This window comes from Octopus bimaculoides, chromosome 3 (genome assembly GCF_001194135.2).
Source record: "Octopus bimaculoides isolate UCB-OBI-ISO-001 chromosome 3, ASM119413v2, whole genome shotgun sequence".
Classification (NCBI taxonomy): domain Eukaryota; kingdom Metazoa; phylum Mollusca; class Cephalopoda; order Octopoda; family Octopodidae; genus Octopus; species Octopus bimaculoides.
In genome coordinates, this window is record NC_068983.1 from 32,425,932 (window position 1) to 32,442,958 (window position 17,027).

Below are 17,027 nucleotides of genomic sequence, written 5' to 3' on the forward strand. Positions count from 1 at the left end.
GTTTAACGTCCGCTTTCCATGCTGGCATGGGTTGGACGATTTGATTGAGGACTGGTGAAACCGGATGGCTACACCAGGCTCCAATCTGATTTGGCAGAGTTTCTACAGCTGGATGCCCTTCCTAATGCCAGCACTCCAAGAGTGTAGTGGGTGCTTTTATGTGTCACCTGCATGAGGGCCAGTCAGGTCAGGCGGTACTGGCAACGGCCACGCTCAAAATGGTGTCTTTTATGTGCCACCCGCACAAGAGCCAGTCCAGCGGCACTGGCAACGATCTCGCTCGAAAATCCTATGAAGGCCAGTCAGGCGGTACTGGCAACGGCCACGCTCAAAATAGTGCATCCCATGTGCCACCCGCACAAAAGCCAGTCCAGGGGCACTGGCAACGATCTCACTTGGCTTGCCGGGTCTTACACACACACATACACACATACAGATACGCACACACCACTATATAAAAATGGTGGTGGCCATACATCTTGTTTTGAAGGTGGTTTAGCTGCTGTTTTGAGCAGGTCAAAGGATCAAACAGTCTCCCTTAACCCTTTTGATACCAAACTGTCTGAGATCACCCCTGGTTCTGTGACACAAACTTCCTATTTTATAGTGATTTAAATGAAAATCTTTCATCAAAATTTCATGTCAACTTATGTTCCAAATACCAGGTTAACAATGACAGTTAATTTGCTTAGTACTTCATTATTTTCAAAATTAATCAAAACAGAGGCAGTGTGTTGCAACAGAAATGTGCTAACAAAAGAGTTAATGACTAACAGTATAGTTGTCAACCTAATTCACTGCACTTCCTCTCCTAAAAATACTGTGTTTGTGCTGAGTTGAAACAAAAATCAGAATTGTATGGTATTACCATAATTATTATAATGATATTGTATAAAGGCAGTAAGCTGACAGAATCATTAGTAAGCCAGACAAAATGCTCAGCAGAATTTCTTCTTGTTTTATGTTCTGAGTTCAAATTTCACTGAAGTTGACTTTACCTTTCATTGATAAAGTAAATAACAGGGTCGATAAAATAAATACCAGGGTTGATAAAATAAATACCAGTCAAGTACTTGGGTCAATGAAATTGATAATCCCGTCCCTCTAAAATTGCTGGCCATGTGCCTATAATAGAAAGGATTATAATGATATTGAATATAAGGCATTGGATTTGGGATAAAATCTTCCAGATTTTTACATTCCTGAAAAAGAATTCAAGTCTCACCAAGGTCAATATTGCCTTTCATCCTCTTAGGGTTGATAAAATAAAGTATCAGTGTAGTATTGGGGTTGATGATATCACTTAAGCCCGCATTTCAATTCTGATGGTCTTCTGCTTAAGTCAGATATTGAATTACCCATGTTATATTATTATTATTATATGAAGGCTTCTTGGAGGACTCCATCTCATCTGTCTCTGTCGTCAAGAATGTTGAAGTTGTTGATCGCTTCACTTATCTCAGCAGTGAGTTTCATAGCAGCATTAGCTGTGAGTCTGAAGTCCTAAAAAGGCTTGGACGAGCTGCTGCAGTTATGGACTCACTGTACCAGGGTGTGTGGTGCTGCCAATAACTGTGCAGGACTACGGTTCAGGTCTTTAGGTCTCTTGGTCCTCCCTGTCCTGCTCTATAGTTGTGAGACTTACTCACTGTCCAGGGTCTTAGAAGCTGCCTGAGCTCTTTTGGTATCAGGATGGTTTGCAAGATTATGGGTTACCATTGGTTTGATCTCATATCCAATCGATGCCTCTATTCAGAAACTTAGATGTATCCTTTTACTTGCTCAGACTGTTTGGCTATATTGCTTGATTTTCTGAGTTAGACCCTGTTGACTGTGTCCCCTTCACTGAGGATCTAGCTGGGTTGATGGCTTGTGTTGGTTGACTGCATGCCACATGGTTACAGCAGATAAAGCGGTATCTCATGGAGATGAGGACTGACTAGGACCCCACTTGATGGGTCACCTGGGAAGACCCAGGAATATACCGACAAATGGTGAATGCAGCAATGTGCTGCAATGGTGTGTGTCCCCACCCCACCTGACCAGGCTTGATTATCATTATGTATGATGATGAGCTGGCAGAATTGTTAGTGCACTGGACAAAATGTTTAGTGGTATTTCTGCTAGCTCTTTATGTTCTGAGTTCAAATGTTGCCAGGGTCAAGTTTCCATTCATTCCTCCTGTGTTGATAAGTACCATTTGAGCACTGGCATTGATGTTATTGATTTATCCTCTCCTCTTAAAAATTACTGGCCTTGTGTCAAATTTAGAAACAATTATTATATATGATTTAAATGACCATATTATATATGAGGCGTTTAGTAACAGTGTTGTAAGTGCCACCCCAGCCATTTTCAAGGTTAGTATATTATTTTCTTTGTCTCAACATCTAGAATCCTAAAAAGTTGAGAGGAAGAACTGGTGGGGCTTGTAATAAGGTCAAAAATCCAGCTGAAAAAAATTGTACCTAGATGCTATTGACACAACCCTTGCTCACCCAAACTTGGACCAGAGCGTTTAATAATGCACCATTGTAAACACACACGCTCAATTAATAACTTTGGTGTGGTCCCTGTATCAATTTTTGAGGTGTTATGGCTCATTTTCTAATATTCCTCATTACCATTGTAATGATAATGACTATTATCTTACTATATTATCTTACTTGCCTCTTAAAGATACTTACCTTGGTATATTAAAACACAAACAATACCTTTGTGGGGTCTCTGTATGTTTTTTCTAGGTATTATGACTAAAATATGTAATGCAATACACCATTTCGTAGTCCTGGTATATTCTACAAAATGAGAAAGATGCAGTTATTGTTTCATCTTTCAGATACATATGTAAATAAATAATTTTACATAGCTGGAATGATTAGAGGAGGTGTCTTCACGGTCATTTTAAGACCAAAACCAGTTTCCTAACTTCATTACTTGCTGAGATATTGCATTCTGAAAGTTGTGAAACTTTGACTGTGTTTTTCTTGGTTTTTAAGTTGTGGCGCTTATGACAGTCTGTTACTAAACACCTCATATGATGTGTGCATTTGTACAACTGTATGCTTGTTTGTACTCTTCAAAAGTCCCTGTGAGTGGTGGTGTTGTCACTTTTCCAGTCAACAACTTATCAACTCACTTTACACCTTTGTAGACATGAGAATTAAGAGATCCCTATTTGAACTATAGGTAAGGGTGGTGACAGGAAGGATATCGTGCTGTAAAGTAATGCCTCAATAATATATTTGTCTAACCCATGCAAGCATAGAAAAATGAATGTAAAAACAACAAATGAATGAAGAAATACATAGAAGCATGCATGCAAACATGTGCTGTTCCTAGGTCTGCGTTCTCATACAGAACTTAATCTCTCTGGAATTCCTTTCATGCTCATATTCTCCCTATATCTGTACACTTGCAGTTGTTTCAGAGAAACATCAACTCTGTTGATGTCACATGTTATGAAAGACCTTTGAAGGATGGTGGTGGGCAAAATTTACTGTATGCATATGTATGCATGTATATGTATAATCAATCAACAGTTATCTTTACCAGAAGGGATTATGATAAATCATTTTTCTTCAATTGCTTTTGTCTTTTTATTTTATTTCTTTTTCCCTTTTTCTATATTTATTTGCTTTTTTTTTTGCAGATGGATGAAAAAGAACTTTCCAGTCGACATGTGAAACCAAATTTCACAAAACTTAAAGATCTTGGCAACCAGTTAAGATCTCATTTAAAACTTGGCCTCTTTGGCATTGATGTCATTATTGAATGCGGGACCAATCGCTATGCCATTATTGATATCAACATATTTCCAGGTAAGCTACAAAAGGAATCTAACAGGTGTTCACTGCTCCCAACTTTTCTTTTTCTTTTCCCACTTCTTTCCTTTTCCTCACCATTATCTCCTCTCATCCCAATCATTTTTGGCACTAACCTGAAGTTTCTGAAATTAGTGTTAGGATTGGTTTCTATCATTGAGGCTGCTGCCATGGTGAAGCAACACCTTGAGGGGTTTTAGTTGATCATATCACATTGTTTCATCATCATCATCATCATCATCATTATCGTTAAATGTCTGCTTTCCATGCTAGCATGGGTTGGACGATTTGACTGAGGACTGGCGAACCAGATGGCTACACCAGGCTCCAATCTGGTGTATTTTACGTGTCACCTGCACAGGAGCCAGTCTATCAGTACTGGCAACGATCTCGCTCAAATGTCTTTTCATGTGCCAGGAAGGTGACGTTGGTAACGATCACGCTGGTGCTATTTATGTGTCACCGGCACGGAAGCCAGACAGTGGCTCTGGCAACGATCACACTCGGACTGTGCTCTTAGTGCTCCACTGGTACAGGTACCATCACGATTTCGCTTTCGCTTGCACCAACAGGTCTTCGCAAGCTGAGTTTAGTGTTCCTACAAATTTAGTTCGATTTCGATTTCACTTGCCTCAACAGGTCTTCGCAAGCGGAGTTTAGTGACCAATGAAGGAATGTTACGTGTAAGTGGGCTGGCTACATCCCTGACAGAGGCCTTGCAGATCCATCACTGGGTGAACTCCCCCAGCTATTGCTGGTGGAACTCATTTACAGCTGAGTGGGCTGGAACCAGATGAAATGAAGTGTTTTGCTCAAGAACACATTACACTACTTGGTCAAGGATTGAAACCACCATCTTGAGGTTGTGACTGCAACTCCCTAACCACTAAGCCACATACCTTCACAGTAGTATTTGATTAGTGTAGGTCTGTCTTGAATTAGTAATGTAGTGGATAAAATGCCTTGCAGTATTTAGTTACATTCCTTTATGGCCCAAATTGAAATATTACCAAAATCTGTTACATTTTTCATCCCATTGCGCTTAATGAAATAAATATCAGTTAAGTACTGGGAGTCATTGTAATTGAGGGACCCTTCTTCCTCCCCAAATCACGTGTATTTGTACTTAAATTAGAAACTATTAAGATATTTCTGTGTGTGTAAGATAGATGAATACAGTACATAATGGATGAACTAGGTGTAAAGTTGTACAACTATTTTAACAATACCTTTGATCACAGTGATTGTAGTGCTGACGGTGTTGTTGTTTAGCCCTAGGTCAACCGTGATCAAGCAGGAGCATCTCATTTTTTTTACGGATATGGTGCATTTACGATCACATTATCCAATGTGGCTTTCTTTTTCAAAGATATTTGAATAGGAAATTGATTGCTATTTCTAGCCAAATTACCATCCATGTAGTGAAGCATCCTCAATAGCAATAGAATAGTGTTGCTATTGTTGCTATTTAGCCTCAGGTCAACTCTCATTGAGCAGACTTGTGATCAGAGATAACCTAGTGTCGAGCATCCTATTTTATCAGTGTATTGTACTTAATTTGTCCTCTTTTTATTTTAGAGAATAGACTGTAATTTGAGAGATTTGACTGCCATTTCTTGTAGGACGAATGGCTACGTAGAGGCTCCCTTACTAGCTGTAGTGTTATTGTTGTCGCTACTACCGATTGTGGTGGTAGGGATTGTGATGTTGATGGTAATAGTGGTAGCCATGGTCAATGTTGTTGATAATGACAAAAGTGATGGCGACAATGGTGAAGGTAAAGAATGCGTACACCTAGTGGTTAGCGTTACGCCGAAAACAGGTGGTGTGCGTATTCTTTACCTCTGCCGCGACAATAGTACAGATGTTTGTAAAAATGTCGAATGTCCTTCCTTGCCAACATTGTGGACTTGTGCCTGTGTTAGAAATCTTTAAGAAATATTTAATTTTCATTGCTGACAATGCCAAGGAGATAACGTTTGGTAAGGGAGACTACTCTTTATTCGCACTAATAGTTAGATTCATTATATTTGATGTCGTAATGGGGAAAAAAAAGAAAGAAAGAAAAAGTAATTGATGCTAACGTGGCGAAGAGAAGAAAGCACCAGCTTACTTACTAATATAATTTCTTGTGATCTTGGCAAATATAGGCTATAATTCCGGACATGTTTTCAACTTATTAGCACCCACTCAGTCAATCAATGTCGTCGGGCAACTTACCCGGACCAGTGCAACTTTTCCAAGCCAGACGTACTGATGAGCGATGAAGCATGATTGTCTGTCTGATCTACAAACGACTACAAATGATAACAGTTCGTTAACTGAACTGATTGACCCCAATCAATAACAGTTTGTTGTCTGTTCATCCGCCTAGTATCTAGTGACATTCTTCATTTTTGCCTGATTGATGATAAGAGAGTAAAATAAAGTAAATCGATCTCTGCTGATGAGAATTCAGTTGTTCGATCAACTGAATTCTTTTTTTTAAAAATTAGGTTGAATATTCCACAAACACGACTATTAATTTAATCAACTTTCCAACACAGCAATAAAACACAAAAACAAACAAAAAACGGCACTTTTTGGTTATCTCACCCCCATTAAAAAATTGCCATTAAAAAACTAGGTTATCTCCCCACTAAAAATGTAGTGACAAAAGACTGGATTAAAAGAGTTAGATCCTTTTGATTCAATACTTCAACACATTGGTGACGTTTGGCCTCCTCAATAGGCACGATATGATTTGTTATAAAAATGTTATCAGATTCAATAAGATGATCAGATTCAATAAGATGTTTCATCGTTTTACTTTTGTTTTTTCGTTTTATTGAGTGTTAAACATTGTTTTTAAGATGAGGGAAATAACCAAAAGTACCGATACTTCTCATAAAACTTGGGGAGATAACTCAGTTTTTTTAATGGGGGTGAGATAACAAAAAAGTACCCCAATAACAAAACAAAACTGGTCAGCATTAGCTAATTTTTATGCTACAGTCTGTATAGTATAGTTTCTGTCTGGGGGCTGTTTTTAACAACTGCTTTACAAGAGAGTCCTGTGTCGCGCTGATGTCAGAGAGCATGTCTGCTGCAGGACACACACACACACACTATAATCTATGTCCACTTTCCAAGTTGGATTTCAGAGAGCCATTTGAAGGTATTGTTTAGGCTTTTATTGATTGAAAATTATTTTATAAAAATAAACACACTGCTAACGGTGTGCCTTTAAACAAAATTATTCAAAGAGTTGTCTCCCCTGCATTGCTAAACCACCGTGTATACTTTTGAAAGCTCTACTTCCAATTAAACTCACATACAACCTCGCGCTCGCGCACACACACATATCGAACAATATTTTCAAAAATTTTGTTCAAATTCTATTGACTGAATGTCTCATTGGATTTAACAAAGGAAGCTATTTTCCTTGTAAACAGACGAAAACATATTTAACTGATGAACACACACATGATTATTATTAGGCCTATAACTCATTAATTTGTTGGGATATCATCAAAAGCTTTTACATGGCTGTGTGGTAAGAAGTTTGGTTCCCAACCAAACGGTTCTGTGTTCAGTCATACTGTGTGGCACATTGTGCAAGTGTCTTCTACTATCGCCATGGGCTGACCAAAGCCTTGTGAGGGCATCTGTTAGATGGAAACTAAAAGAAGCCCATCATATATCTGTCTGTGTTTGTACCTCTCACATTGCTTGATAACCGGTGTTGGTTTGTTTACTTCGTGGTTTGGTAAAAAAGACCGATAGAATAAGTACCAAGCTTAAAAGTTAAGTAGTGAGATTGATTCATTCAACTAAAAACCCTTCAGGGCAGTGCCCCAGCTTGGCCACTGTCCAATGTCTAAAACAAGTAACAAGTAAAAGATAGAAAGATCAATTTCTCTCCAAGCTATTTAGTTACAGAAAGTGTTGGCTTCTTCACTGCAATTTAATGAAATATTTTAATAATGCTGCCACTGCATGCAGTTGTATGTCGTACCTACTATTTGGTACCTGCTTCCAAGTAGGCGAACTGGACCATTTGAGAGTTTAGGGTTTTGCTCTGAGATAGACACAACATATTACTTGTGACAGGACATGAACTTCCCACCTTTCAGTCCATTGCTCAGTGCTATTGACAAGGTCACTTTTTCTTTTCTGGGAATATGTCCTTATTGCATAATGTCATAGATACTTATTACTCCTACCCTCTACTTTTGCATTTTATTTTCTATATTAAAATTAACGTTCACAACAGGCAAAAAGACATATCAGAATCACCATATCTTATCTTGAGGCAGATTTACCATACTCTAATGCCAACCACTCTACAGTGTGTACTAAGTGCTTTTCTGTGGTGACTTCACTAGTGTTGGTATCATGAAATATGTGTTTAGTACACTTTGTAAAGTAGCTGACATTAAGAAGAGCATCCAGCAGTAGAAAATCCTGCTAAAGCAGGTAATGGAGCTTGATGCAGTCTATGGACTAGGTGGATCCTGTCTAACTATCCTGCCCATGCCAGTTGGACATTAAATGGTGATCATGATGCCCTGGTCCATCCATACTGTTTGTCTTCATTACCTAGACCATAGGTTTTAATCATACATAAACAAACTAACTCAGACAACAGAGGCAACAGGCCTTGAATTTTATGCTGCATCCCCACACAGTCAACTCTCTGCTCACCATTAGTCCTTACTAATGAATTCTGTTGAATATACATTGTTTCTTACAATTTTGTGTCCTTGTAGCTATGTTTGTGGCAATTGATTATTTATAATCTTTAATTTTTTTTTTCTTTTGCTTCACAGGTTATAAGGGTATTGATAGTTTTTATGATTCTTTTGAGCGGTATATAATTCAGTTACTGAAAGAGAAGGAAACAGATCAGAATATGGAGAGGAAGCGTTGCCAAACTGTTGCAGAAGGTTGCGCTTTATCCAATGTCTGCAAGAAGCAAAAAATACAGGAAGTGGCTGAAGAAGAATTTGATTCCATACTGTGTACCAGTGAAAGTGACAAGGTCACGGAGAAGAACCAGACAAAAGCAACAGCAGAAAATGGTAGCAATGTGGATATGTATCGTGAAACCAAAGGCTTGTCTTATTTGTCAGGCACAAATGGCAGTCTTTGCGAGCAGAATGGACACTGCATTGAGAATGGCAACAACAACAATAACAATAACAAAGCCATTTTCATCAATAGCAACAACCTCAACAGCCTGAATAGTCCACTTGTAAGTCTTAATGATGACAACAACAATATCAACAGCAGTAGTAGCAATAGCAGTAACAATAACATTTTATGCAATACAATCAGTGGTGAAGGCCTCAACAACCTCAAAGGAGGAAACATTCCAACTGTAAATGGTCTAACATGATCATGATGTCATTTAATATTTTTTATTATTTGTAATTATTATTATTATTAAATTTTATTATTATTACTGAAGGTGGTGGATGGCAGAAGTAGTAGAGCTCATACTTAATGCCTTGAAGCATTTTATGTCCCTTTACATTCTGGAGTTCAAATCTCACCATGTCAACTTCAACTTTCATCCTTGTGGGGGTTGGGTGGGAGGTTCGATAAAATAAAGTACCAGTGAATTACTGGAGTCGACTTAATCGACTGTATCATTCCTCAAATTTTTGGTCTTTAGAATATATTAGAAAACATTATCAAAATAATAATTATTATTACTGGTTGAACAGAAAATTGATTGACGCAGTCAAGTACTGAGCTGAAATACCTTGCAGTCTTTCGATCTTGTCTTCAAATTTTACTGAGGTCGACTTTGCCTTCCATCCTCCAGAAGTTAATAAAATAAGTACTGGTAATTGTACTGTAAAATCAAGTCAGTGAAATGTATCCTTTCTCCAGCTTATTTTAAATAAGAAGCTAAGATTATTATTATTATTATTATTCATATTGGCAGAATGGTTAGAGTGTCAGGCAAAATGCCTTGTGGTATTTGTTTTGGCGCTTTGCATTTTGAGTTCAAATCATACTCAGGTCAACTTTGCCTTTTATCCTTCTGGGATTGATAAAATAAAGTACCAGTGAAGTACTGGTGGGTTGATATAATTGACTCATCCCCCTCCTTTCTAAATTACTGGCATTGTGCCTAAGTTATTATTATAATTATTCAGGGTGTTGGATGGCAGAACCAGTTGAGCTCATACTTAATGCCTTGTGGTATTTATGTCCCTTTATGTTTAGAGTTCAAATCTTGTTGAGATCAACTTTGCCCTTTCATCCTTCTGGCATTGATGAAATAAAGTACCAGACAAGTACTGGGGTTGATTTATTATACTATACTATTTCTCACTAAAATTTGTGGCTTTGTGCCCATGTTAAAAGTTACTATTTATATTCAGTATGGCATCAACAGTGTTGGATTAATGCCTTGCTGTATTTACTGAAGACCCTTTACATTCTGAGTTCAAATCCCATCTGGGTCAGCTTTGCCTTTCATCCTTCTAGGGCTGAAAAATACCAGTCTAGAACTGGGAGTCAATTTAATCGACTAAATCGCTTCCCCAAAGTTTGTGGCTTTGTTAGGAATATTTTTCTTATTATTCTTATTCCTATTATTAATATCATCTTCAAAATCATCACCATCATCATCATTGTTTAATCTTTGTTTCTTATTGAAATATATTTTATTTTAAATCTGTAAGGAAAAAAGGGGAAAACAAAGTAATAAGATGTAAAAGAAAATGAAAAAAAAAATGTATATGTATGTAATGTATGTATATATTTGTATGTGTATATGCACATGTGTACATGTGTGTGTGTGTGTGTGTATATATATATATATATATATATGCAAACATACACATGTATGCATGTTTATGTATATAAGTGTATATGTAGATATATTTGTGTGTATATAAATATATGTGCATATACACACACACACACACACACACACTTGTCTATATAGTATGTATATATGTATGTATGGAGGGGTGCAGATATAGGTGTGTGTATTTATATGACTATGTTTTTGCATGTATCTATATATATATATATATATATATATATAATATGCCATATTTACTCAATGTATAATGCAAGAAATTTGATATAAAAAGCAAGTGAGGAAATTGGTGTGTAGTATTAAACTTGCTAGAATGTTCCAAACAAGTGTAAAAACCCCATAACATATAAAAACACATCAAAGCAGAGGCCTTGATATATTCAATTACTAATGTATATACTTTATTGTCTTCAGTTATGAAACACTGTATGTATAGTGAATTGAATGACAATTGTAAATTCTAGCATGCTGGTGGTATGTCGTATTATGCAAAAGTAATTATCTAATTGGTTCTTAACTGTTTGTAGCTCAGTGTTTGCTTTCACTGAAAGGTGTTTCGTATAAGCTCCCCTAACCAAATTTGTCAAGAAAAAAAAAAAATAAAAGCTTCAAATTATTTTAATCAAAGAAACGCAATAGTTTATTAAGCCAAATTTCTTATGCTATCCCATTCGGTATTTGCCTCCTTTTAGATATCTATGTGGATTAGTGCATGCAATGTTAAATTTTTATGGAAAATCATTGAAGAAGGCAATGACTTAAATAATGAAATTATATTGGACCTTGGTATATAATCACACTTCTTCTCACTAATAAAACAATCTACTTATTTTCTAATCTCAACAATGATGTTTTTTTTTTGAAAAACATGTTTAGCCCTTTAGCATTCAATCAAGCTATATCTGGTCCAAATATTCAACCTGTCTTATGTTCAAACTGGCTAGATCTGGCATGTCACACATACCCTTACATGGCATTCTAAGAATAAACAATCACATTGTCAAAATCTCAAAGATACTAAATAATGCATGATTGATTCAAAATAATGTGAATTAATAAGTATTACATTTGACTGAGTAATATGAACACTAAAGGGTTAAAATGTGCGTATTGGACCTGGTTTAAATATTTTATTCCAAAGAAAGATCACGACCTGTTAAAACATTCTGCACCACTCCATAATGCCAATTAATATTTGCCGCTCTGTATGAGCTCACAAGGTCCCGTTGGGTTGCAACAGCCCACGTTAATAATCACTGGATTAGAGCACATCAGTTACATTAGTGATATGTGCTTATAGTGAAAAAAGTCTTCAGTGTTGACTCATATATTAAAATGCATATAAAAACTCTTCCTAAGACTGCAAATGTTGAAATTTAAGTTAAAAGAATTTAGTCAAAACAAAAACTTAGTTACAGAGTGGGAGCACTAAGTAATGATGTGTGTAAATGGAATGTTATTACCAGTTCAAATATGTTTGAACTAGTAAACAAGCCATTCACTGTGTTTTGTCATGGAGAAAATTTCTTGCTGTAGACAAGTGGTGTATTGATTAGGTGTACTGATTTGGGTGTAATTACACCATTTGTCTACAGTGAGAAATTTTCTGCATGACAAAACAGTGAATGGCCTGCTTATGGGTTCGAACATGCTACAAGCATATTTGAATTGGGTAATAATATTGCATTGAGAAACTTAAAAATACATAACAGGGAAAAATTATGTAACTGATTTTGTAGCCAGAAAAAGCACCAGTGGCATCATATTCAAGATTGCATTGTACTTGAGTAAAAAGTGTATATTTGTATGTGTATAGATGTGTCTCTGTGTGTGAATGTAAATATGTATATGCATATACATGTATATGCATGTGTTAATGTCTATATAAGTATATGCATATGGATACATGCATATATATATATATATATATATATATATATATATATATATATATATATATATATATATATATATATATATATAGGTAGATGCATTTATTTGTGTTTATATATATGTGTATATATGTATGTATACATGTAATATATAATGCATGCATAATTATGTATATATGCATGTGTATGTAACTGTATGTGTGAATATATATATATAAATATACATAAGTGTATATACATATGTATGTTAATAAATGTGTGTGCATATATATATATATATGTAAATATGTATATATGTGTGTGTATAAAAGATAGTATTCAAAAGGCCTTTTAGCATTGAATTTTACACATCTTTAAATTCAAAAGGGACTTCTGATTCACTCTGTCTGTCTGCATGAATCTTATGTATGTACCAATCTATAATGTGTGTGTGTGTGTGTGTGAATTCACATCTCTATGTATGCATCTATATACAGTGGAAGTTGCTTATTGTGATTACTTTTGGGACAGAGTATGCGGCATAACAATAACTGGCTGATAACTTTAAGCAAATATAGCTATATTCCGAGATTGTTTGGGACCCATTAAATTTTTTTAACAATACTGGTTTGATAACATTGCCTACGATTATTATAAGCAGCTTCCAGTGTGTGTATGTCTATATCTGTTTATAACGTGTGTAAATATATATATATATATATATATATATGCATATAAACCCATGTTCATGAAAATATATGCATATTTACATACATGTATATAGGCATATGTATGAATATATATATATATATAAAGAAAAGCATATTTGTGTGTGTGTGCGTGCGTCTATATGTATATATGCCTGTTGTATATGTATGTATATTATATGTATATATATATATATATATATATATATATATATATATATATATATATATACATACATACATACATTATATATATATTATATATAAATATACATACACACACGTGTGGGTGTATAGTCACATAAATGAATGCATGCACATGTGTAAATGTATATATATATATGTTATATATACATGCTCAGTCATATGTTTTATATATATATATACTTGCTCACTTGTGTGTGTATATATATATATATAGATATACACACACGCACACATATAAACACCCACATATGCACACACGACTTTTAAAGTTTTTATTTTCTACAAACTGCTCTACTATAAATCATGGAACAGAAATTATTAAAGGAGGAAAAAAAAAAATTTACAAATTAAAAATAAAAAAAGTGAAGGAGACATCCCAAAAATATCTAAAAATACAATATTCTGTAAAAGAACAAAAGAATTACAAACCATTTTAGCTGTCATTTTGAATTTTGAAAAACAAACTAAGAACAAACTATTTTTTGCCTTGCTATCATATATCTTTTAGTTTTTTATTTCTTTCCCTTTTTTCCTTTGCCATTTTATAAATATATATTTTTATTTAAAGGAATAAAACAATATAAAAAAATATAACCAAGCGAAATAAAAGATATTAAAAGCAAAACGTCTTGTATTTTATGTAGTTTTTATTCTTTGTGAAACAAAAATGTCGTTTTTTGCTGAAGTTTTGTTGTGTTGTTGTTGCTTTTCATGTTTTAAAGCGATGAGTTGTACCTATTCGCAGCATAGTGTAATTAGTCATCTAAAATATACAGAACCTTTGATTTTGCAACCCGCTCTCAGTGACTTTATATCACTAATTCAACTCACTCAGCTACTTGTCTCTACTCTATCTACTCACTCACTCACCTATGCTTTCATTCAATGTAAGCATCGAATATGATGCACTGGTGCTTTTTCTGGCTACAAAATCAGTCACATTTTTTTCTTGTTATGTATTTTATGATTAAGTTTCTCAATCCAATATTATTACCAGTTCAAATATGCTTGTGGCATGTTCGAATCCATAAACAAGCCATCTAATGTAAGCAATGTAATTGTTATTGTTGTTTGTTCCTTCTCGAACCATGCCTGGCTCATAAGGGCTAGTTTTCTGGTTTCATTGGTATTTAGGTTCCTGACCTGGATGGGATGTCAGTCCATCACAGGGGATCTGCTAGATGCAGGAGGAAAGAGTGAGAGAGAAAGTTGTAGTAAAAGAGTCAGAAGTTTGCCATTACCTTCTGCCGGAGCTGCTGGGAGCTTAGGTGTTTCGCTCATAAACACACACGTCACCAGGTCTGAAATTTGAACCTGCGATCCCTCGACCGCGAGTCCACTGCTCTAACCACTAGGCCATGTGCTTCCACAAGCTATTAATTACATAACAAAATTCTGTTTGTATTGCTTTTGTTATTGGTAATGCTGTGGTTGTTGTTTAGGTCCATACCCTCTTTTACTCTTTTACTTGTTTCAGTCATTTGACTGTGGCCATGCTGGAGCACCACCTTTAGTCGTGCAGATTGACCCTCGGACTTATTCTTTGGAAGCCTAGTACTTATTCTATCGGTCTCTTTTTGCCGAACTGCTAAGTTACGGGGACCTAAACACACCAGCATCGGTTGTCAAGCGATGTTGGGGGAGGACAAACACAGACACACAAACATATACACGCACATACATATATATATATACATATATACGACAGTCTTCTTTCAGTTTCCGTCTACCAAATCAACTCACAAGGCTTTGGTCGGCCCGAGGCTATAGTAGAAGACACTTGCCCAAGGTGCCATGCGGTGGGAATGAACATCTGGAACCATGTGATTGGTAAGCAAGCTACTTACCACACAGCCACTACTGCGCCATATTAAATTTTCTCAAACTTTTCATAAAAAGTGCTTCAGCCACAGCTGTTCCATCTTCTCAGTGTAAGACAATAGTGTGTCCTTTGCTGCTTATCTTGTATGTTGAGTAACCATGTAGCCGTTGCTTAGTTGTTACTGTTGATGGTGCTGTAGTTATTACTGTTGTTGTTGTTGCTGTTGTTTCCAGCACTTTCTCATTAGTTAGGAGAGCTTTAGATGGCCATGTCGTAGTGGGGCAAGAAGTTGAACTGGAAGAGTAGAAAAATGATGATGAAAGTTTAGAGAAAGATGAAGTAAAGTAATGAGGTGAAAATTGAGATGACAATGATTTTTAATCTGCAAAATTGAAATATAGGCACAAATTTCATTCAAGCATCTAATCAATGGGTACACATTATTGACAAGCCTCCAAGAAGGCTGAAACATGTCTAACATTCTCATGAGTTATTGTTATGATGTTTGCTTTGCTTTATATATATATATTTATGGTTTTAACACATCTATGGAAATTTCTCTGTCAGACAAAAACCACAGAAATATGCCTGTCTATGGTGTATATACATTTAATATGATACACAGATGACAATTTTCATTTAATACTATTTTGTGTTCACTGATTTGTTTACAGCCTGGTAAGCATTCTGCAATGGATTATTCACTTTCTTGGTACAAATTTCATTCAATCATGGGAGAAATGGGTGCACTTTATTGAGAAGCTCCAAGAAGAGTGAAATGTGTCTAATGTTCCCATGAGTCACTGCTACAATGGTTTCTTTATTTTGACATAGTGTTTTTAACACATGCCTATGAGGATGTTTTCACTGACAAAAACCTTAGTAGCATACCTGTCTGCTGTGTTTACATTTAGTATGGTACAAAGATGACTATTCTAATTTAATTTAATATTGTTTAAATTGCATTCATCAAATTTTTGAATATTAAAATGGTGGGAGATTGACAAGAGAGAAAAGTCATATTTGGTTTTCATACAGAGATCTTTAGTGTATCTTATTAGAACGACTCAACAGTGAAGGCCAGCATTCTGTTACTCCAGTTAAGTAAGGATTCATCCAAGCATTTTTTGTTGTATATTTGATATATGTGTTGAATGAAGGCATAGATGACTAAGTGTATAGGATAGTAGATGACCATCTGAGTGGATGGTGGTTTGTATTCCGTCACTGACACTGCTTGCCAATTCAGTGGCCATGATTATTTAACTTTCTGATGGTTCACAACAATCTGTGGAAAATTACTGCAGAATAGGACAAAACTCACTGTTTGTAAACAGCGAATAACATTGTTAAAGTGGGACAGAATTTCTATTTAAGTAAACAGCGAATAACATTGTTAAAGTGGGACAGAATTTCTATTAGTAGTAGTGTTTTAGGTTGCTAGATTGGCAGAATCATTAAAGCAGTGTTTTTCAAGATGGGGTGTAAATATGTAACAAGTGAACAAGACTTGCAATACAGTCTTAATTAAAACTGCTTTTGAATGAATGAATGAATAAATAAATAAAGGTGTGTGTGTGTGTGTGTGTGTGTCTCTGTCGCTCATATTTTTCAAGAAATTTGAAGTGATGAGGTGGAAGGAAAATGGTTGAGAAATACTGCTTTAGCATCTGACAAAAATGATTCTGGGATCTTTTTGGTTTGACGGGCAACACTTGTTTTCTTAACGAAACACTTTCAAACTTGGGACACTGGTAGAATGTGTCATATAAA

The 17,027-nt window shown here is 35.6% G+C and overlaps 1 protein-coding gene across 1 annotated transcript in view; it reads left to right on the forward strand.

The window, feature by feature from the left end:
* LOC106874910 (inositol-tetrakisphosphate 1-kinase) overlaps positions 1-14,057 on the forward strand; it is a 123,742-nt gene extending 109,685 nt beyond the window's left edge. The window contains exons 9-10 of the mRNA XM_052966130.1: positions 3,653-3,821; positions 8,636-14,057. Of these exons, the coding sequence (XP_052822090.1) occupies positions 3,653-3,821; positions 8,636-9,204 (738 nt within the window). The 3' untranslated portion in view covers positions 9,205-14,057. The remainder of the gene's footprint in view (positions 1-3,652; positions 3,822-8,635) is intronic.
* The last annotated feature ends 2,970 nt before the right edge of the window (positions 14,058-17,027 follow it).